This window comes from Chelonia mydas, chromosome 11 (genome assembly GCF_015237465.2).
Source record: "Chelonia mydas isolate rCheMyd1 chromosome 11, rCheMyd1.pri.v2, whole genome shotgun sequence".
Taxonomy (NCBI): Eukaryota; Metazoa; Chordata; order Testudines; family Cheloniidae; genus Chelonia; species Chelonia mydas.
The window spans coordinates 59,899,561-59,923,739 of NC_051251.2; the positions used below are offsets into that span (position 1 = coordinate 59,899,561).

The window sequence follows — 24,179 nt, forward strand, 5'->3', positions numbered from 1 at the left end:
CACTGTAGACTACATTTGTTTAATAATTCTTGCACTGAACACTTCACCCAGGATCAGTGGAAGTCTAGAAATTTGGCATCATGAGAACTCCTCTCCTCTTTCTCCCATTTTGCTATCACTGCCCTGCAATAGTCCATCACTTACAAGACCTTGTCAAGTACTCTTCATTTCTAGTAATTCCCTCTTAAAATAAAATGCTCTTCCTACTAATTTTGTTCATTTCCACTTGGCAGTCATTTTTTCTTTTTAACGAAATAGCCATTTAGAATCCAGAACCCACTCCCCACAAAGTAAGAACAATTTTAAAGTAGGTAAAATATTAGACCTAACTTGCCTGACAGCGTCCATTTAACTGTTCAAAAGTGGAAAAGATAATGATCAATATTTGTCTTTTTGCTCTTTTGTGCCAATCCAAGAATCATCCCAAAATGTTACCTTTTTTGTTTGTTTGTTTGTTTGAAATAATTTCTGTTGGTATAATTTTGTGTTTGTGCAGTACCTTGTATTGTCTGCACTTCTCCAGAATCAGCGTCTGAAGTTCCTTTTTTAATTTATCCACCTTATCCCTTCCCCCTCCTTTTGTTTCTCTGGATTACTTTAAACAGATGCGCTCAGGTCAGCTTTCCCGAAAGCTGTGGGGATCAAGCAAACGGCTCAGCCAGATTTCTTCAGGAGAGACTGAATATAACACTCAAGATTCCAAGTGATTGCTGCTTCTGAATTCTCTCATGGATTCCAGAAATTTGTTTAGTCTTTTGGTCACTCTAAACATATCTCTCAACTTTCTGATGAGTGTTTCAGGGACTTATCCTTGACAGTCAGTTGAAGACCAACATATGGTAGAGGTACAGTAATTTTCATATGCACACATGCAAATTAGCCCACAATTGGTTTTATTACTTTTTTCCTAATCACATTGATTTGATAGCAGTGGAACTCTTTCTAGATTATGTGCTGGAACGTCGTTTCAGAAAAAGACCTGTAAGTGCATTAAACCACAGATGATATCATATACAGGTGAATAATGCAGGATGTTCCTCTCTTGCTTGGAAGATATTAACTCAAATTCAAGGAAAATATCCCATTCTCATTTACATCTTTGTAATTCCAGGATAATATACTGAAAATTCCTTCAATTGCAGATGTACTGATGAAATTGGGACAGTTGAGAGTTATGACTTCAGATATATTCTTCCGACCAATCAGCTTGCTGTGTACTACTGTAAATGATTATAAATAATCCTCTATTGCGTGGCTCCTGAGAAAATCCCTTTTAGACTGTTCTGCAGGGAGCACCTCAATGGCACTACTTGATTGTCAGAAATTGTTTAACTGAAGAACAACAATGAATTATAACCTCCTAGGAATTGGAATACGGTGAATATTTGCTGCAGAACATTCTTTGTTGTTTGGCATAGCAACACTCACATTTAGAAATCCCTTACAAGTTTTAAGGCCTCGTATTAATACAGAGGGAATGAGAATTACATTTCCATGTCTGTCAAGATTGAGTTGTTCTGTTTCATTAATAAGTATAATTACTGCAAACCAAAATGTCTAATATCTAATTAAGATGACCTGAAAAACTTTGCATCATAATTTACATTTAGCATATCTTGTTTCTTGGCTCTGTATTTGTCAAACAAGTAACCTGATTTAGCCATATTCATATTGCCAGAAAAGTAAGTAGAAAAATCCAGGTACATATGTGGGAGAGGAAGACATCACAGCCCTGCGTATACTGTAAACAACAAAAATAGTACTCAAAAGCTCAAGTACTCCTGGGAAAACCTTGCCTTCAGGGCAAAGGGTTATTTTTTTTAGGTGGGAATATGACTCTATGTAAATAGAGGAAAATATTGTTCCTTTACATCTTTTGTGGAAGTGGTAGTAATTGAAAACAAGATGTCTCTGTAGCCAATGCAGATACAGAATTGATTTAGTTAATATTTCTCAGACACCTCTCCCCTCTTCTTCCTTATTTTATTACTTATGGAAGTGAGTATGTGTTGGATCTTTTCTAAATAGTGCCAGATTTCCCCTAGGATTGGGGAGGAGTTGAACTACCGGAGGCACCCCATACGGTGCAATCTAATTCCATGCACTTTTAGCGCAATATTTCTTGATTATCTAAAGAAGTAGTTATCACTCTTTTCAAGGCACATTTTTTCTTAAACCAACTTCCCCTTCTTAATTTCATAAAGAAAATAATGACCTGATATAGTGCTTTTATACACTGAATATTTTAATGACCTTATTACTAACTAATCTGAAACGTATTGTGTTGCTTGTTTTAACCATTACTTTCAAATTATATCTGAGCAGTGAACAAATTAGATGAGATTATGTATAACTAGAACACTAATCACTGTGACAGATCAAATCATCTGGAAATTAGGGGGAAATGGAAAGATTTCTCTGTGGCACTTGTCAGTATGATATTTAACCCCATTTCTCTCGGTCACTCATTCCCTCTCCCTCCTCCCCCCCCAACCCCCCCGCCTCCCCACTTTGCAATGAGTTATGGACATGGGAAGAAAGTCTACATGAAAAAAGAAATTAACTGGTTACTGATACAATAACAATACCAAGGATACTCTGGAAGTATTAAGTGTATGTGAATGTGAAGTAAGTTTGTCTATTGTAATTTCACAAGTAAGAGATTCTGAAGAGTTATTGAGACAGAAGTTTAGAAGAATCACAGTTTTGAATGTGTGATTTTATGAGAGTTAAGAGGGGTTATAATGAATTTGCTTGGGGGTAGTGTGGGTGATGGTTTTATAACTGTACATTTAAGATCTTAAATGTGTATATTTGGAATTTTTTAAAATTGCAAGACTGTTTGACTAGCAGAATCAAAGTGGAGAAATTTAGAAAGTTAATGTTCTGTGTAATGCTTGGCCAGAACATAAGTCTTTCTGTTGTCATTTGTGCAGAGAGGTTCACATGTAAGTTTTTGAAAGAATCTTTATTTGTATTAGGTATTTTATGCAAAAGTTTTAATTTTTGAACTGGTGAAAATTTTAGCATTTGTATCCATGTAAGAAAATCAGGGAAACTGGTCAACCTCCTCCACAAAATGTAATGTGGGTTTAGAAATTGGAGAGATGCTGGCATTTGTATTAATGATAATCTGAATATATAACACTTTAATCCAAGGATTTCGGTGCTTTACCAGCATTAGTTAAGCCTCACGAATGTTAGCTACTGGTATAAATTAGAGCTGCCCTCATAATGCTCTGTCTTGGCGCTAAGGGACCAACCCTTCACAAAGCAGCAGCAAGATCATGGGAGTACAAAGGTGAGTGTTAAATCACATTCACACACTACTTGCACTTTGTGCAGATTGGCCATAGCTTAGCATCTGGTCCCTTGAGAATGAAAGGTGCTACTTACATTTCAATTTGTCGTCTTTTCGTGCACCAGTAGCAGTCAGTTTTCTTAACTACTCAATAATGTCTGTCTGCAAGCTATACTTTGCTTAATCTCTAAAAGGAAGCTGTAAATAAAAGATGTAGTTTGTATGTGAGAGCTATAAGTAAGGAAGAATTTAGCTGGTGTTCCACTTGTTTTTAACTTATTTTCTTTCAATTTTTCTTGAATTAATTATACAGTTATTTTTGTGGTTGTCTGAGTTGTGGCTGGTTTGCAGTCCACACGGAGCCGTGGACACGGAATTAGTGCACTGCACTTCTTCTAAGATTTAAATTTTTACTTTTGATGACTCTTCAAGCTAATAGTGCTCTTGGATACCATCCCCTCTGCTCTCCTCATAGAGGAAAAATAGTTATCAAAATACAAGTTCTCTTTAGTCTTTTTACACTACAATTTATTTATTTAACTTTGTTTTAGAAAGTAAAGCTGTGACATGACGCAGTTCTGACTATGAATTCAGATCAGGCTAGTCTGAATACATAGTTGCTTTATAATGCTAAGAATTTTTCAAGGCCCTTTTGTAGGTGTTCTGTCTTTTGTTTAACCATTGGAGGCCACAGTGATATCTATAGAAACTAAAAAATATTGCTTACCTGTGAGGTGGACTTAAAAGAAAAGTTAAGTCAGCACTGTAAACATGTATTTTTAAAAAAAAGCTGAATATTGACTCATCTCCTCCTAGTAATTTATAAACTGGATTCAACAGTTAGCAGTATTCAGTAACTTCCACTTACAGTTTGGGGAAGTGCTTAGAATAATTTTGGCACCTTAGAGACTAACCAATTTATTTGAGCATAAGCTTTCGTGTAGCTGTAGCTCACGAAAGCTTATGCTCAAATAAATTGGTTAGTCTTTAAGGTGCCACAAGTACTCCTTTTCTTTTTGCGAATACAGACTAATACGGCTGCTACTCTGAAACCTAGAATAATTTTGTTTCCAATAAAATTTTTGTTAGATTATCAATGTTACTGATTAATGTTGCAAGCCTCAGTGGTGGTAATTATTTTTGGTTGTCTTATTTTTATGTACTGTGAAGAATTATCTAATATCATAGTAAATGTTCATTTGGGAAATGCCAGCATTCAAAGAGTTATATGCTCCTTGTCCAAGTTAAGGGCAAAAAAAGTACGTGGGTAATATTGCATCAGTATATTCTTTATTTTCTGTGTATCATACTCATCTTGTGCAATCTTTGAAACTTTATCTTTTCCATCATCCACCTATCTTCCCACCACCAGCACACACACAAAAAAACCCTATTTAAACAATCTTTTTCCTCTTATTTAAAATGTTTGTGGAGGGGGGGCCTTAATTGAGAAAGCACCCAGTAAGATCTTTGATTAATCTAGATATTCATCTGTGCAAAGCTTTTCTTCAATACCTGCTTTAACTACAAATATTATAATTTTTTTAATTTAAATGGCATATGGGCTTTTAAGTAGCCTACTGAATTGACTATTTTGATAAGGAGCCTCTTTAATGTCTTAAAAATCAGAGTTCTCCTGCATTGCAAAGGATTAAAACAATAAAATTCCATCCCCTTTTAAAAAAAAAAAAATTCCCACAATCTAGGAAGGGATAGCCAGTGAGTGATTTCCCATTACTCTGGGTTAAGATAGTTGTGTCTTAATAGAATTTAATGGGTGTTGGCCATCTAACTCCCTTAGGCTCTGATGAAAATCCTACCCATTAGCTATATATGGAATCTCAAGTAAGAACATTTAAAGATATCATCCACTAGAAAAAGATTTCATCTTGTAGGTTACTTAGTTGAAGAAGTATGTTTGTTTATGGACTACAGTATTGTAGAGAGTTTGAGACTAGGTTAAATATTTTTCTTCTGAAGGGGTATATTAAAAATCTGATCTTTTATTTGGAGGAAATGCTAAGACTCTATATTAAATATACTGTTAGGCCTGATCCTGTGGAACAGCTGAAGGCCCTAATTCTGGAAAGCACTCAAGTGTTGTCCCGGAGGGGAATGCTTTCCTGAACCAGCTCATTGAGCTTACTACTGTGACAACAATGGAACGACTTGCAGTTGTGAGCACTACATCTGTTCATAGGATTGGGCATATAGATTCTGTAAACATCCAATTAAAGTTTACAAATCAGTAATCTTGAACAAATCTATAATCTCAGATTTGATTAACAGAATGTACTAACTATACGCTGAAATGTTAATAGTTCTACACTAGCTCAGTATTAAGAGGGTTAAGAAGTTTGTAGAAGAGGTGATTCTTAGATCATTTACACTTCACCATACTGCTATGCAGTAATGGTGCAAACTGGGCTATTTTTAATCCATTTTATTGAGTCTGTCATTCTTTGTAGAAGTGTAGTCATGGGTGGCTATGTAACAAATAATTAAGATCCACTAGTCTGAGACGTAAATACAAGAAAGCTACTTAATCAAGTGCTCCCATGACAGGTTGTAATGATTTATAGATGTAGTTTTAAAATAATTTCTTCTGCTGAATCTCAAGAGTTGCATTCAGTATTACAAAGTGAACTTCCTCCCTTGTTTTGGTGGTAGAGTTTTCCAATACCCATCTGTATGTAGCCTCTTTGGATGCCCACACCTGAACCAAATGGAGGCAATACAGGTGGGGAGTTCAGTGGGTGAGTCCATGCCTTCTTAGGAACCCAGTCTCACTCTGTAGTCCTTGCCTCTTCTAATAACCCTTGTTAGCCCACTCTTCCAAAGGCCTGCAGGTCCCCGCCAGGCTACTGCAATTCAAACTAGGTAGCAGGAGCTGTACAGCTAGTACAATAGGGTTGACCCCTTCCGTTGGAGCCTAAGCACCTTTCCTTCAAAGCACCTTAGCATCACTGACCTCGGGACTGAGTCAAAGAAAGCAAGATAACCTAAAAGGTCTATTTTGTCCATCCCAAGGTGACAGTCCAGAATTGTTCCTTGCACTAAATGTAGGGTGCTTGGTGTAGCTTACTTTTAAATGTGTCAGGTGCTAGGGTTTTCATTTCTACTCTTGGAAATAGGTCTACAGTCTAATAAACCTGATGCTTGAGGAATTATTGCTGATATTTAATCTAGACTTTCCTTTGTTCAATTTCATCTCCCACAGAGCTCTATCCCCTTGGAATACTGGAGGTGTTTTCTTTGATACCTAAGCCTTTCACATACTATATTTATTTGCCAAACTGTGCATGTATAGTTATTTCAGTCTTTCCTCAGAACCCAGGTCCTCTAGCTCTATTCATGCGTTGCTTCTGTCTGGACTCTTAGACATTTCTGGTGCTCAAATTTGAATGCTCTGTGGGGTATTGCGACTAGTGTATAGAAATCCTACTGGCTCTTTCTGATATTGCAAACTCATGTCTAATCTACTGTCCACTATTTCTAGCCATCCTTCTAAAATGCTGGGCAGGAAGGGTCTCCTGTTCCAATTGTATTTCCAAACTATGGGTGAGGATAGATATAGGGTTTCCAGTTTTAAAATATGACCTCACCCAAGCAAGAGTGTGAGATTAAATATCCAATAAAATTTACAATTGGGGAGGGAGTAGCAGAGGTCAATGTTTTTAATATAACAAGGAAAATTTTCAAATACCAATAATGAATTTTTATTCCTAAACTGAAACCATAATTTGCCTAGAAACAAACCCTTAAAACCAGAAATCCCATGTGCATCTAAGTAGGAGTATTTTCTTTAGTCATTAACAAATGAGAGCTGTGTTCAGTAGTATCCTAACTTAAATGAAGTAATTGCAGGGACTCAAGTAATGAAAGCTTGCCTCGTGTTCTGCTCCTGTAATGAGCTCTGCAGGAGCAGTCCAGGCATTGCTCAGTGAAGGGTTGGGGCCAGAGTGTCTGAAAAGAGTCACCCTCTCTGAGCAATTTCTTGGAGATAGTGCTGCTACTTAAAACAAAGTTTTCTTAAGGAGTTTTTAGAGTGGAAAATGAGACTCACTAAGGTGTGCCTCAGCATTTGCTTAAATCACTATAACTTTTGGTGGAAACAGAACACTAAGCCTTATTGATAGTGTGACAATTAACCATCTCTTAATTCTAGTAATTATGATTGTGCAATTATATGATTACAAATGGATTTAATGCCAAAAATGCCTTTAAATAAACTCAAATTTTAGTTAGTTGGAACTAGATATATTCAACACTAATAGCCTTCTGGCAGTATAATGAATTTGCTGTTAGTCTTCTGTGCAATACCTTCATCCCTTCTGGGTGCTTTTAAGGTTTCGTATATACTGTTTGTCTTATTTTAATATGTGTTACGTTCCAATGGCTAAGTTTTAATAATGTTAAGTGTGTATATTGGCTAATGTTGGATTTGTTTCTGTACAGCATGATGGAAGATGTTTTAAAATTTTGCACTTTTTTCTAGTATTTGCAAATTTGTAATCTAAATTTTTAAAATGCACACTTATTTTGTACATAATGATTATTAAATTAGCTTTGTATATAACAGCTGGGGCTGGAGCAAATAAATAATAATCAGATGTGTGATTTCTCTGTGCTTTTTTCATTGTGTGGTCCAGATATTTATAACTATGCCACGAGGGTTGGAATGTTTAGGAACTATTACTAGTCTGTTGCACTTTTTATTAAGACAGGTAATAAATAATAGGCTCTGGAGGGGGGATAACAACTGGGGGGGAATCTAGGCTGGGCAGCATGAACCGCTCTGACCTGGCCTCCTAATCTGCTAACATCAAGAAGTTTGGGGGGAAGTATTCCCCTTGCCTTTAGTGGGAGAAGGAACAGAGCTCCCTTCAGCAAGCAAGTGAATAGGGGAGTCTTTGTGCTTCCAGGAAAGGCTGGAGAACCAGAAAATCTTCAGATGGATATAGGTTTCTGGTGCTCCTATTTCAGATTCCCTTGCATGGCAAATCCTTTCAGCAGCTAAGCAGAGAAGAGGGAGCTGCTTTCTCTCATGACCCCTCAGTTCACTACACCAACTATTAAAACTGTACTACAGGTTGAACCTCTCTAATCCGGCACTTCCTGGTCCGTCAACATCCGTGGTCCAACACAGGCACCAATTCCGTTGGTGCTCCAGGGCTGGAGCACCCATGGGGAAAAATTAGTGGGTGCGGAGCATCCACTGGTGCCAAGCTCCCACCCTCTGCCCCTTCCCTCTGCACCTCTTGCACACTGGTGGCCCTGCGCTTACCAACTCCTCCCCCTCCCAGCGCTTGCAAAGTGCTGCGAACAGCTGATTCACAGCATTCAACCTCCCAGAGGGAGTGGGAGGACCTGGGTGGCAGCGGGGTCCCTGGGTGGGGGAGCCATGCTGAGCATAAAGCCTGGGGGTACTGCAGCACCCCCTGCACCCCTACTTCCCACATCTATGGAGACCTGTTGGCACTTTGCATTGACCTCCTGTGGTTTGGCAAATTCTCTGGTTCGGTGCCGGTCAGGTCCCAAGGGTGCTGGACTAGAGAGGTTCAACCTGCATAAATTAGCCTCAGGAGGGTATTCTCCCCTAGTGCTGCAAGGAAATGTTTGAGATTAGTCAGTTCCTACAGAAATAAAAATGGTGAGTAATGGGTTCTTTAAATCCTGCTTTATTTACAAAATTTACTTTTTCCAGACCTGGGAGCTCCTCTTTTCACTATCTTCCTTTAGCATCTGGTGTTTCACAGCAGGAAAGGTTAGGGCTTCTGGGAATTACTATCGGTCAGGAGGAAACTGAAATCTGTTCCAGGCTCATGTTCAGTTGGTTTCTCTCCTCTGGAACAAAGATAAGAACCATGCTATAAACTTGGCAGTCAAAGCAGAAATGTGAACAGTCTGTTTTGCTTCCTTTTACTATTTGAGCTGGGTCCTTGAATCTTTGTACTTTGGAAGCTATGTGGAACTCTTGGAGTACCTGCTATTAGGTATTGAACCTTATGACCTAGTCCTTCAACCATTACTCCAAGCCATAGTTTTTCCTCATGCGACTAAGAACTACAGGTTTAGGCTTTTAGGACTCAGTCTGGCCCCCATTACCATCCAATAAGTGACTATTGCTATGTCTACAGTGTAGCTGGGAGTGAGTCTCCCAGCCTGGGGAAGGCCAGCTCAAGCTAGCATGCTAAAAGTAGCAATGTGAACATTACAGCTTGCCCTCTCAAGCCTCCCAAGCTGGAACTGGTACACTGCTATTTTTAGCACTCTAGCTTGAGCTGCACTGGAGATGTACCCTAGGGGATCAGGCCCTGAACTAGTAAGACTCATACCAGTACACACGGCTGTAACTCATTTTTTAAAAGGGCATGCTGTAGCCCAGTAAGTGTGAATAGGTGTAATACCCCACAAAGGTGCCAGTATAAAGGACAAATGCAACCAAAACTTCTGCTTTATCTGTGGTTCCCCTTTATTACAGTATTATCCCACCTCAAACCATTCCCATTTTACAAGTGGGAAATGGAGGCAAGAAATGACTCCCCTACTGTAGGTTGACACAGGAAGACCCAACAGAGCTACCAACTGAACGGAGATCTCAGAGTCCCTGTCCAGTGTCTTAACCCCACAATCAATCTTCTTTCTGCTGTGGAAGAAAAACACAACTTTGATTAAAAGCCACACAGAACTGAATGCAAATTGAATACCTCAGAAACAACCGTGCTCCAGTTACTCCTTGCAGGGTGGCTTTGTCTCCTTCCACTAGTAACATTGCTCCTTCACGCAAACCCTGAATTGAAAAGAAATAAAACCCTTAGCTGTCACTTGAGTTCCAAAACGAGAGATCCGAGTTAAATTCCCAGTTAAATTAAGAATTCCCAGTTATCACTTTGAGGATTGACAGGTTCTTGTCCCAAGATCAGACCCCCTATTATTCACATTATTATATAGTTGGGAATCTCAATGTGCCAAGGTGGAACACTCTCACACTACAGGAACTCTTCTGTATTTACAAGTATTTTATTAATAAATTTAGCACAGTCACAAACACTAACTCAGTAAGGTAGACAGCGATAATACAAAATATCTCTGGTTGACCATCTAACCACAAGTTACCTTAAGGGTTGTTTTATTTTAGCTCGCTTAAAGCATTTGACTCTCATCTGACAGCCTGGTGTTTATTTTACCTAGTAGTTCTCACAGTGAAGAGGATGATCTCAGATGGGCAATTCCCAAGATGATGTCTGTACCCAAATAATGTAAGAACTGCCTGTATGCTGACTCCATCACCTGTGCCTAATAAGGATGGCACTTCAGAGATGAAGGCACTAGGACAACGTAGGTGAGTCATAGCTAGTGTTAGGAGGATGATTTCACTTTCTAGAATCAGTTCACTGTGTCTTTAAAACACATGAAGGGGAAGTAAAATGGTTCCCTGGGATCTTTCATTAGCTTTAACTACTACCATTCTCAAAGTCTAGTTTGTCAAGATTGCCATACAGCAACCAGTGGAGTCTGTTAGTAACCACAACTCGGTATTTCTCAGACAGCAGGGATTGGGCATGCTGGCTAGGATGGCAAACCTCTGAATGCTGACCTCCTACACAGCAGTGTGTTGTCATGACAAGTGTTTAATGACAAAGATGCTTTGCCGCCGGCCTCAGCTCCACTCCGTCCCCTATTCTGCTCCTAGCCCCAGTTCTGCCCACAACTCCACCTTCAGCCTAAGCTCCTCTGCTGAGCCAACTGTGCTGTAATGGAGGGGGCCATGGACAGATTCCATTATTGGTAAGGGGAGCATGACAGGAAGAGTTTGGGCTCTACTCTCTGCAGATGGAGGCAGTGCTGCATACAGGGTCTCTCCTGCATAGAACGAGAGGCCTTGAATATACAGGATGCAGATCAGAGCAACCTGAACAAGGTTGAAGCTAGCAGTGAAAAGTCTCCGTGGTAGAAAACGGATAGAAAAGCCTTACAGTACAATGGAAAGGACATGGGAAAGATTGACATCTAAAATTCAATACCTGATTGGAGAGGGTGCATTCATATGATGGAGTTCTGGAGATGAGAGTTTGATTGGGATGTATTACTCACCAGTACTGGAGGGGTGTTTGGTTCCTCATGATACTGAAGAATCCTCTCCGCACGAGTCTCCTGGAATAGTAGGATCTAGTGTGAGTCTAGGTTTAAGTAATTTCTGCTATATGAGTACTTAGAATTTAGAACCATCTAGCTAAATATCACAAAGCACTTCAAGAAATGTTAACTTGATGCTGTTTCCTTATGCTCCTATCGGCAAGTATCATTCCCAACTGAAAAACTTCATTTGCTTGAAGTTTATGGATGTAATATTGGCCATACTGAAGTCAACGGCAAGATTCCCACTGACTTCACTGTCAGGAGTTCACCCTGTATCTCAAATACTAACCTTTGTTAAAATGTTGCAAACAAAAAAATCTAAGTTAAGGTTCCACTTCAATTTATTTTAAGGTTAAGGAACTAGTTGATTAAATATTGGTCTCCCTCATACTGCTGGAGGTTCTGGAAGTTATTTCTGAATGAAGGAGATAGGAGCCTCCAGAGAAAGGGGACAAGGTTTCCACCATTGAACTAGCTACATATTTCTGCTTAATAGAAATGACATTTAAAGCCCTAATCAGGTTTCCTTGGCAGAGAACTCTGCCATGTAACCACGTTCCTTTGGAGTTCCTAAGTTGAGGGACAGAAATAAGCAAGCGCAAAGAAGGGATAGAAGGACACAAAGGGACAGAAGGATTTATGAGAAGGTCAGAGGGACACACAGGGCAGAGACAAGCATTTATATCCCACACAGATTTTCCCACTAGAAGTTCTGCAGAAAATTGAGCAGTAAAAAATACTGTTAGCTTGCCTTGAGAGCCGCAGACAGTTTTTTCTCCCTGCAAAACTGATTTAAGTGCACCTGTATATCCACATCTTAAAACAGACCTACATTTTAAAAGTTTGGATCTGGGTCCTCCATTTCTCCATGGTTCTGAGATGGAGAGTATCTTTTATTGTCTCCAGGAGACTTGCTGTTTCCGGACAGATACCATCCTTGTAAATAAAAAGGCTGAAGTACTTTGTGTCATAGGAGCAAAATTCCCAGGAATTGTGCTCTTAGTTGCAAAATATAGGTGGTTTGTTCAGCTATTACAATTTAAATTCTCCTAGGTTCTTACTGAGTAGACCTAAATTCACAGCTCTGCACCTTAGTCTATGTATATGGACTCTACATTTGATGGAATATTTCCCACTCTAAATTCCATTTACAATCTGTGCTCACTTTATCCAAGAACTTAAGGTTTATTGCTTAAGTGCCTTGGGGTGGGTTGTATAATTTCCCTATCCCTTACATGTTCTGTAAACCAGGGATTTCCTTCACTCCACCCTGACCTGAAAGTCTCAAAATCAATGTGTAGATGTGTATAAAGCCTCAAGATGTTCTAGATGGAATGTCACAGCGGACCAGCAAGTTAGTCTATGGTGAAAGTTTCCAGAAATATTGCATTTTACCTAATGCTGCAGGTATCATTATTCAAGTTGTTTTAAGTGTGCCCTTTAGTATTCTCCCTTGCCCACCTACGCAGTACATGTCAGCAGTAATAACAGTATTTGTCATCAAAAGGCCTGAATTAGCCATCAGAATTTGTTCCACCTCAGTAATACTGTTGCCAGGTAACCTTCCCATTCCCAAGGAAAATCTTCCAAGAGGAGGCTAGCTGTAACAAAGGTTCCTTTGCTTCATTTACATTTCAAACAACTCCAGCAGGCAGCTGCTAGACAGCAGCAAGCTTTACAAGTCACAGCATATGCACGTTGTACTCATACTTTAGTGTACTAGCTCTGCAGCTGGTGGAGATGTACTTTACTTACACCCATGTGAGTGCTGTTAACATCTGGATCCAAGTAGTGGGGGTTGATGTTAAAAGGAACCAATCCAAGGGCCAGCAGAGAAGGTGGGTACACGATTGGCATGTCATTGGTTGTGTTGATGCTGACAGTAGCTACGTTCGTTCCTGCACTGGACCCCATGTATGGAATTCCATCCTGGAAGATAAAGCAGCACTGCAATAGGAACTGTTATTGCTGCAAGAAACTTAGTTCTTGATCCCAGAGAGGAGACGGATACCTTACTTTTTACATCCCTTCTCTCAGACCGTTTCAAAAGGCAAAAAAAATTGGTGAATTCAAACTCCCCAACTATAATACCTTTAATGCTAGATAGGGGAAGTAGAGGTGAAGTAGCTGCCTCAAAGTTACGTACTCTGAGGCAGAGCTGAAACTGAATCCAGATAAACTCAATCCTGTGCCTTAAAGCGTCAAACTCTGTAGGAAATGATAGTGCATATGTTCTGTCAGCACTCTCTGTTGGGAAGACATGCATATTCTTCAACAACGTTATGCTTATGTTGTTTCAAGATTATTTACCAAGCATGTCTCGGGGTTGTTTCTGTTGGCAGCACAGCAAGAGTGTGCCTATTATATTTTTATGAATTCATTTTCATCCTGTTCAAAGTAGCCTAAACTTTTGGTGCCGCTGGTGCTTTTGGAGGCTAAGATCTTTCTGCCCCAAGACTTCTAACCCTAAACACAGGTAAGGGCCAGATCCTCCAGTGGTGTAAATCTGCATAGCTCCAGTGAAGTCCGTGGAGTTGCACCAATTTAAACAATCTGTGAGCTGAGTGCTGCAATTCTAACTGTACCATCTGAAGTTCTGAAAAGTTAATATTGTTATAATGCAAGTACAGAATTTGAAATACATTCACTATTGAATGTCCCTGCTGGAAAAACATTTCATGCTGGTTTGAATGGAGAGGTAAGTGATTACTGTTTATTGGTTTTTAAATCACTGCTTTCCTTAGGACCATCTCTTTGAAAATATATAATCTCCCAATCAGACTGATTTCACATGGGAGTTAGGCACCTAAATACCTTTACAAATCTGGCCTTTAATTCACAGAGATAGGTGTACAAAATTGCTGAGAACTTCAAGGTTTCCACAACTAAAGCCTGGTTCTCCTTTTGACAGACTGCTGAGTTCCTGGCTAGAGTATCAGTAAAAAAGTCTTTTCAAAAGGCTACATCTTTCAGTTTGACAGTTCCAGTCAACTTTGTCACATCAACAGCATCTTAGTTTGGGGTGTTGATTTATCCTTTCCCTTTGGAAGTGTCATCAAGAAGACAGGCCAGCAGCTGGGTCTCAATTTCCCCTGGATGCCAATTTTGAGTTTGTGCTGGTTCCCAACTGGCTCCTCCGTTCCTCCAGACTCCAAGACAAGAGGAAACAATGCCACCCTCCTCTTCACATTTGGGAAGAGCAACGTTCAAGTTTTCTTATCAATACTTCTGCTCTGCATGGACAGAATATTTGTATTCCACCTCAGAAGGAAAGAATTGAGTTCATTTGTGCCCAGAGATGTTAGCTAATGTGGGCTAAGTGTGCCACCCAAGATGGGTTACCAAAAGTACCAGCAAGGGGCGGGTGCCAATAATTCAGGAAAACATCAAGCTACCAACTTCACGCTGAAGTGAAGTAGCTCTGAAGGTAAAAAGGAACAGTTCAAGTGAGCTTATGCCACCAGACCAATGCAAAGCACAGAGAATGTTAGACCTTTTAAAACAGCTCCTTGTTCTAACAAGGACCTCGTGCTGGGTGTCAGGAATTTTCCTAACAGCAAGAACTTGGCGTAGGAGTCATTCTGATGAGGCTATTTGGATCAACATAATATCATTGCTTATACCCACCATCACCTTTGCTCCATCTGTGTGGACTGCAGTAAACCACCCCAAATAGTGTGGAAATCTGTAGCCTCTTCCTGAAGTGGCTGGAACAAGCATTCTCTTTGTGTATCATTTTAGCTGCATGTCTTCAGTAGAGATGTTGAGTGTACCTCAAATGGACTAGAAGCTGTGCTGCATCAGAGATCAATTGACTGATCCACGTGATTTGCTAGGTTGAAAACAGTTGCTCAATTACTCTCAGCCATATCATTAATATGACCCAAGTCAGCAATATTTGATAAGAGCCCTCTCTTCAATTTGGCAGCTCCTTCAAGCCTTATCTTTTGTAACATTTATTACACATAAGGATAAAATCTTCTGCAATGGTATGTGCCATATGCTCTTGTGCAATTTGTAGACAACACACGAGCCAGCTGAAGCGGGTTAGTGTTGACACTGCCAAGCTAACTCATCATCATCTTCCACATGCATCACAATATCTAGATTGGCTGAACATCAAGGGTAGCAAAGTGTTGCAATCCAGTTTCCAATTTCTAAGTGTGCCTCTCCACCACCACATCTGACAGTCTGTATTGCTGTCCCACCGTCATACTGTGAAGGCTGGTCTTAGCTAAATTTATGCAGTGTGGCAGCCACTCCAGCCATTCCAATCAGCAGCCTCTTAAGCCTAATCCAAGATTAGCATCCCAGGTTGCAAACAAGTGGATGTAAGGGAGACGTTTCTACTGCCTTCTTGCGGCATCCCCCGTGAGTAGCATAAAGCAAAATGAAAGTAGACAAAATGCGGAACAGAGACACGTTGCCAACTGTCCTTTTCAACCCATGATTCATCTTTCTGAGTTGCCCTTATGACTCTCAAAGCCAGAATAGAGCACCAACAAAGACATATGCAACAACCCCATGAGGCTCAGCAATACTCTTGCCAATTATGGCCAACACTCCTGATATTCCAGTTCAGTGACATCTCAGCCCAGGCCATGTACATGGGTAGAATCATAGAATCCTAGCACTGGAAGGGACTTCAAGAGTTAGAGTGCAGCTCATGGAGGCCCCTCCCCAACCCCACACACATTCTCCACCTACCAGACTTGGTGGGGTTGAGGGGAAGGAGGCGGAGAGCTTGGGTTTTCTGCCCTGCAGCAGGGTGGTGGACTAGGTACTTCTACCCTGCGGGGGGTGGGGGGGGTCTAAGGGCTTTAGCCCGCAGGAGGGTGTCAGGGCAGAAGCCACACGGCCCGGCAGGTGCTGGCCCATGAGGGAGATTCTGCGTGTCTTGCGGCTCTCAAACTTCTGAAGATTGTATGTGGCTCAGAGGGTCAAAGTTTGGCCACTCCTGATCTAAACCATCCCTGACAGGTGTTTGACTAACCTGCTCTTAAAAAAACTTCCATTGATGGAGATTCCACAACCTCCCTAGGCAATTTATTCCAGTGCTTAACCCCCCAGACCGGAAGTTTTTCCTAATGTCCAACCTAAACCACCCTTGCTGCAAGTTAAGCCTGTTGCTTCTTTTCCTATCCTCAGAGGTTAACGAGAACAATTTTTCACCTGCCTCCTTCTAATGACCTTTTATGTACTTGAAAACTTATGTCCCCCCTCAGTCTTCTCTCCTCCAGACTAACCAATCCCAATTTTTTCAATCTTCCCTCATAGGTTCTGGCAAGTTGCTGCATAGTCACATCCTGCATCAGTTTAATCTGAGTAACTAGTTGGGTAGACCCCGACATGCCTCAGTGGTATCTCCTTGTGGGCCAAAGAGGCACAACTCACCCTGTCACAGGGTCACTGACAGCCGGGTGCCGCCTTTCACAGGGGCTAGGGCCATGGTGCTTTGGCCCTCTGGCTAAGACACACTTGAGTCCCATTTCTTATGGGGTATTAAAATCCAAAAATAAAGGAATACCATGAACTCAAACCCATGGTTGTCTGAGGAGTCTTCAGCTGGACCCAGCCCTTCTACTCAGGGCTCGTCTTCAGGCAGCCAGTCCTTTTAGTCAGTTGGTCTTCCTGGGCCTGGTCAACCCATCTAGGCAATGTTTGAGAAATCTTGCTTTGCAAAGACTAGTCTGAAGTCAGAGTTGAAACAGTTATGTAACTTCATGGGAGAAGAGCTCCTTGATGTTGTTCTGCTGCAGAGAAGCCTGAGTCCATGCACCCAAGCATAGCTAAGGGAGCTGGAGGACTTGGGGGACTGGTAGTAAGATACAGAGGCTCACTTCTGGGGCACTAGCTTGAATCTGAAGTACATGCATTTGGCATCTACTCTATACTATGTGGGCTTGGGAGAAGTCAATTTTTATTTTTAATCATTTCACTGGATATCAATTTAAATTTTCAGTTGCACAAAATTATGGATTGAGTATTTTTCAATTTTTATCTATTTACATTTTCATAGTTGCAGGAAATTAGAGGGGTGAGAAAATATGTAATGACAGACATTGCAATTCAAAAAGTTAAAGCTTTAAACCGTTAAAGACGTGAGGATACTATGTCAAAATATACAAAATAAACAACCTTAAATCACACTCGAACAAGTTCAAGCATTTCTTACTTTGCATATCTGTACACTTTGATGATTAGTGTGTTGTTTGTGTGTGTATGGTGAAATGGATGATTATTGATAAAGCTAATCCTTCCAAGTCTAATTACATGTGAAAGGAGTGGTTGTTTCAATCGTGTTTCTAGTGGACAAGATGGATACTTGACCTTTAAGTGTCTCTCTCCTGGTACAAGTCCCCTTAGCCAGCCCATCTCTTCTTTCACCCACATGAGTTTCTTAAAGGAGAGATAATGGTTGATTTAACCCAAGGATGGGGATAGTAGTTTATCCTTTGGAGAAATATATGGCAGCTATTACTAGATTACATCATGAGTTACTAAATTTTGTTGAGGTGGCCATGAGTCTGCAGTTGAAGATATGGACACCAATAAAATGTTAAGGCTACAAGGGATCATTATGATCATTAGTCTGACTGCTTGTATAACAAAGGACATAGCTTTTCACCCAGTAATTTCTGCATAAAGCCTCCAGGCTTGAACCACAGTATTCTGAAGTGTAGCAACCACCTATAAGCAATTAAAAAAGCTTCTACAAACACTAAGGAATACAAGCCAAACAATATCCACCCATGCCCTTTGTAATTTAGTTTGTGAATCATTTAGGTTACCTCAAGAACTCTTTTCCTGATCTCCTGGAGCAGACTGTTGTCATAAAGAGCTTTCAAGAGCCGAAATGTGTTTCCACCACCTGCAGGAAAACAGTGTAGCTTTGCCTTAATTGAGACTGTAAGAATTGCCAGATTGGAAGACCCTAATGGGCCATCTAGTTGGTATCCTGCCTGCAGCAGTAGATAAAGCCAGCTGCTTCAAAGGAATACTGACCTTAGCTGGGGATCAGTTTATGCCCTAGAGAATGTCACATTTACCCTAGCTACTGTAATTGAAGATACCAGTCTAATATGCACGAGTAAAGTTTTAAAATTATTAGTCTCAACACAATCCTATACTATAGCAATGTGATCTCATTCCAGTTTTTAGGAAGATTTGATGTCTGAAAAAGAACGGATGACTCCAAAACTCAATCTTCTGTTTATTCAAACTACAGAAGATAATTCCTTCCTACATGGACACAGAATTTAGAGAAGGCAAGAATCAGATCTAATTGGTAGGGGCTTGACACTCTGAGAAGTGTCTTTATTAAAGCTTGGTGAATTTAGCGGGCTTAGTGCTGTGACTACAAATTGATTGCAATGCAGCAACTGCACTTACTACTTTGGACAGTCATCATTAGAAGAAGTTTATTAATGTCTGTACAAGAAGCAGACTAGACCCTCCTGGTCAACATTTATGCTTTGACTACACCTTGTGCTCTTATAGAGAGCAAGAGCATTTTCTGAAGCATTTACAAATAAACTGAAAACTAGGTCTTGTAACCTGATCCATAGATTATGTATTAATTATATTGATTACTTAAGAATCCCCAGTTATCACTTTGAGGATAGACAGGTTCTTGTCCCAAGCTCAGCCCCAGTATTATTCAGATTATTATATAGTTGGGAACTCTTCTTTATTTACAAATAGTTTATTAATACATTTAGCACAGTCAAACACTAACTCAGTAAGGTAGATAGAGATATTACAGAAAGTACATCTGAGCATCCATGCTCACGCCATCCCTTACAGAACAACCTCAAATGTTAGCCATTATCTTCCTCATCATTGTTACCTTCCTCATCATCACCAATGGCCATCATTCTGGCACCTCCACAGGGCAGTGGGAGCAAGATGTAACCCACAGGCTGGGAGGTAACTTTTACAATATATTACACTGACACCATTGTGCCTAATGCATATTCAATAGGGTTTCTCCACTCTTCCTTATTTGTATTTCCTCATCCTACTAATGTTTGTGTCCTTCTTTTATATAGGTTAGTAAATTAATTATTTCAAATTATTATATGTCAATTCGTTGCCATGGAACTCTTGTGGGTGGAAGTTCTTCCCAAAACTTTCCAAAGCTGGTGTTCAGCTCATCTTTCTGTGGTTGGCTGATGCCATTATTGACAAAATTCCCCTTACACTCTTTCCAGTTCCCTTTGGGTTGTTTATCTGTGCCAAAGTTCATAGGCCTCAAGCCTCATGCTAACTGCTGAAGCCAATGTCTTACAGGATACAAACCTGTCAGTTTCCTGCATTAGTGCTGTATATAATAAAGGCAGAATATAATGAAGGCAAGGCAAAGAATATAATAAAGGCAAGCTAGCCTTATGGGCTACAGTCTAAAGTTATGCTCAGCAAGGGTTGGTGTAGACAATGCATTCAGTCACCGTACCTTAACTCCAGAAGAATCCAAGTCACATTATTATTCCTGCCTCCACCAAATGGGAAACAGCCTGGATTCTCTTGGTTTTTTAAAGCAATATTCTGTTACTATCCCTTTTTGTTCTGTCTTTGCCTCAAGTACATTTTTAGTTTAGGTGTCCAATCCAACCCATGACAGTGTAGTATGTTGTTAGGAGGGCCAATCAGAGTTTAGGCCTAAATTATAGGGGTTTTCAAATATAATTGATTCTCTTTAAATTGAGAGATCTTGAGACAGACATCAAACCCTTAAAGAATTTTTGTATTCCCAACATTTCAGCATTCCCCTAGTGCATGAGACCCTGGAACAGATGTGTCAGTTTTCATTGTTCAGATGCAATAAAACACACAACAATATAAGCAGAGAAATGTCTAAGTCTCTGCAAGATCAGGTCTTAACATGTAGCCCCCACCGCAATATACACTCCTAATCTTAATTAGAAAGGGAACTCTTAATTGCCACTGTGAACTAGAAATGTTTACTTATCTGAGCAGTTTTTAATGACTAGCCCTCTTAGACAGAATCAGGGTCTTCAGTCCCATTTCTCCTATATAAGCGTTGGGTGAGACTGCACTAATTTTTCCATGTTATACTTTAGGGGGAAAAGGTCCAAAAACTAACACTTACCAATAAATATTGCTTCAGATTTCCTTACAGCTTCTACAGGATCTGAAGATTCATGAATACTTTCTAACTCGTATCCTACAAGAAAACATTTGTTTATCTACTTTTGCCATTTCTATTTAAATAAAGATATAAGTCTCACCTATTTTCCAAAACCCCTTACAAGAAGCTACTAAGGAAACATAGCAGCCAGGGGTTGAGATGCAAAGTATTGTCGTACAGTACAAGCTGGCTAGGAGGAGAAGGTCAATTTCAGCCTGGCAAAAAGTTAAGAGGTATGTACACCACAAGATTATTACAGCAATGGTGGTTTTAAATAGATTTATGAGTGATCTGGAAAAGGAGATTAAGAGGAAAGTGGCAAAGTTTAAAGATGAGTAGGCAAAACTATTCAGGCTAAGCAGGATGAGGGAGAGTGTGGAAAATATCAGAGAGCCCTAAGAGAAACACAGGATTGGCCAATACAGTGCAAAAATGCAAGGCAAGGAGAGGAATAATTTGCACTATTCAGACAAACACACACTGGAATGAATAAATGAACTATTCATATTACATTGTTGTGGTTTGTTATCTGGAGCCACCCAGGAAAGTGGCCTGTTAGGTATCATTGTCGACAGTTCAAAGATAACATCTGCTGTAACCACTTCTGTGCACTGAGCAAACAAAATACGAGTAAGAACAGGACAAGACAGTGATTTATTACAATACCATTATGCCTCAATGTTAAGTCCTTAGCCTACTGAAGCTTTGAGGTTTTTTTTAAAAAACAGTTTGAATGAATGAAAACATCCACCACTGGATCGGACAGGATAAAGAAGAAACTTCCCCTAAGAGCAAGTTATGACAAAACAATCCATTACAAGATTTTTTGTATCATCTTCTGAAGTATCTATAGGATACTGCCCAGACAGACCACTGGTCTTACAATTCCTATGTTTTTATCACTAGCGAGTAGCTGAACTACAGTGGAATTGAACTAGTTCAACAGATTTTTCTTCATGAGTCAAAAACCCCACACGCCATCCGTGTGAAGAATTTTTTTCACGTGTGGTCAAAAATCCCATACCCCAACAGAGTGAAGATTATTACATAAATCCCTCGCAGAAAGCCAGATCAAATGGATCTTGATGGGGTTTTTGTTTTATTTTTGAAGGGCAGAATTGTTTAACTAGATCTTGTACACCAGTTAGACAGAAAAAGAAGTCATGCAACAGCCTCTATTCCTGGATACTGGCCACCTGAAAAAGCTAGCATGTCTATTCAGCAGAAAAAACCCACAGAACTAAAGTTAATGCAAAATATTTTAATAAGTCACCATGTTGATTCTCCCCCACCCCCCAACAGAAACTCCAGGTCCATAAGCAGGATGCTGTCTTACCTAAACTTTCAAACTTCTCTCTTGCGGTCTTGGCATAGGCATCTCGATCATGAAGAGCGTAGGGAATAAACAAAACTCTCTTCACTTTCCTAGGAAAGACAGATAACATGATCACATCTTGGGCAAACAGTTTGGGCTTCGCCAGCTTTGTTATGTAGGCTTAACTAGTTGTAACAGCAGACCCAAAGTTTTACCTACTTGGCTTCCTTCTCTTCCCTACCCCCCTTTAAACTTTCCTTGTGACCTAACAAGTTGGAGTTAAATGCAGAGATCACTAGTGGTGATGAAAGCTTCGTACTGGTGAGTGGACATAAAGTTGCACGCAAACGGGGTGAAAGGGAAGGGTTGCTTTTCCTGATACAACCAAGAGGAAGTTTTAAAAAGGCCTAAGATAAAGTAGCCCTCCTCTTCCTTCCTTTTATTTTAAAAAAGAAACTGTTTGCTTTTCCTACTTTTCCACCCACCACATCTGATTTCCAAAGACCTGCCCCTCACCAAATCATGTTCCGTGACAATGCTGATAATGCAGGGGTGGGAAAACTACAGCCCGAGGGCTGCATCCGGCCCTTCAGAAATTTTAATCTGACCCTCGAGCTCCTGGGCTTGCACTGCTCCATCACTCCAGCCGGGTAGTGGGGTTGGGGGCTTATCCCATTCTGTGTGTGCCATGGTTCCGCCCAGCTCCCGCACATCCCCCCTCCGGCTCCTACGCACAGGGCAGCCAGGGGGCTCTGCACCCTGCCGCCGCCCCCACAGCTCCCATTGGCCGGGAACTGCGGCCAATGGGAGCTGAAGGGGTGACATCTGCAAATGGGGCAGCGTGCAGAACTGCCTGGCCACGTCACCGCATAGGAGCTGGAGGAGGGACATACTGCTGCATCCGGGAGCTGTTTGAGTTAAGTGCTGCCAGGATCCTGCACCCCTGATCCCCTCCCATGCACCAACCCCCTGCACCAGCTTGGATCCCCCTCCCACCCTCCAAACCCCTCGGTCCCAGCCTGGAGTATCCTCCTGCACTCCCAACCCCTCATCCCCAGCCCCACCCCAGAGCCTACACCCCCAGCTGGAGCCCTCAGCCCCCCACCCCAGACTCCAACCCCCTGCCCCAGCCCAGAGCCCCCCTCTCACACCTTGAACTCATTTCTGGCCCCACTCCACAGCCTGCACCCCCAGCCAGAGCCTGCACCCCAACCCTCAATTTCACGAGCATTCATGACCTGCCATACCATTTCCATAGCCAGATGTGGCCCTCGGGCCAAAAAGTTTGCCCACCCCTGTGATAATGGGCCCTAACAACCTTTTAAAAATGAATAAAGTTCAGGCTGTGACTAACTTATGCCCGCTGTGCGACACGTGATTTACACTCCCATTTCTATCAGCCTGTGTTCAGCCCTACGAATGTCTCTGAAAACTAAACACGGCAACATTGTTTCCCAGCGTACCAGTCTCTTGTCCAGTCCTCCATATGCCCCTAGAAGGGCCCCAGTCCCAATGCAACCCCACTGTCTATACCAGGAATCCAGCTGCGCCTCAGGGTCCAGGCAGCCCTTCCACCTCGTGCACTAGCCTCTCCCCCGCCCCCATACACACACACCCCACACACACACACCCCCAGCACACGGACATGCCTGCATAAAGCGTAACCACTATGTTCCCTTCGCCAGAGCACCAAGACTGATCTACACCGCTACGAAGCGCGCAGGGCAGCACACGCCCTCAGCGCTTAGCCGACAGAGACAGGCGGCTGCCACGAGTTTACACCCTCGTGCAGAGACCGGCATTTCGGCGGGATCGGTCCACGCCGCCCAGAGGATCTGGGCAGCCCCGCTCCCAGCGGGACGCTCGGGAACCGGGCAGCCAGGCTCCGGCGGCAGCTCCGGAAAGCGCCAGGCTTGGGGCACGCCCGGAAGGCGCTGCTGGCTGTCCGGGCCCCGGGCTAAACACTGACAGCCCCGCCGGGGGGTCTCGCGGGAGCGAGTCACGGACTCTCCGCTCAGGCCACTGCCCCGCGCCAGCCCCCGGCGGGAGTCAGCAGCAGGCGCCGCGCCCAGAGCCCAGGACAGCGGGGGGGGGCACAAGCGGGGGTCGCTGGCACCTACTGCCCGAGGAAGCGCCTGATTTGCTGCTGGCAGTGGCCCAGGTACCCTCCGCCGCGCAGGGTGGAGTTGGAGACCAGCAGCAGCCGCCGCGGGGCCCCCATCGGAGCAGGCGGGTGTAAAGCGCCTCCTAGCAGGGGCGGAAGCCAGCTC

The 24,179-nt window shown here is 41.8% G+C and overlaps 2 protein-coding genes across 5 annotated transcripts in view; one reads left to right on the plus strand and one right to left on the minus strand.

The window, feature by feature from the left end:
* NBEAL1 (neurobeachin like 1) overlaps positions 1-7,921 on the plus strand; it is a 126,262-nt gene extending 118,341 nt beyond the window's left edge. For all 3 annotated transcript variants that reach the window (XM_043525735.1, XM_043525736.1, XM_037913057.2), the window contains one exon: positions 606-7,921. In XM_043525735.1, the coding sequence (XP_043381670.1) occupies positions 606-707 (102 nt within the window). In that variant the 3' untranslated portion in view covers positions 708-7,921. The remainder of the gene's footprint in view (positions 1-605) is intronic.
* Positions 7,922-8,966: 1,045 nt separating this feature from the next.
* Positions 8,967-24,161, minus strand: LOC102948021 (alpha-aspartyl dipeptidase). 2 transcript variants are annotated; one of them, XM_037913060.2, is made up of 8 exons: positions 24,030-24,161; positions 21,931-22,019; positions 20,556-20,630; positions 18,235-18,314; positions 13,199-13,372; positions 11,399-11,458; positions 10,012-10,094; positions 8,967-9,148 (listed from the first exon to the last, which is right to left on the minus strand). In XM_037913060.2, the coding sequence occupies exons 1-8, from the start codon at positions 24,128-24,130 to the stop codon at positions 9,070-9,072; spliced, it is 741 nt and encodes a 246-aa protein (XP_037768988.1). In that variant the 5' UTR covers positions 24,131-24,161; the 3' UTR covers positions 8,967-9,069. The 2 variants fall into 2 exon arrangements, with proteins under 2 accessions (XP_037768988.1, XP_043381673.1); XM_043525738.1 differs by lacking the exon at positions 10,012-10,094.
* Between the last annotated feature and the right edge of the window lie 18 nt (positions 24,162-24,179).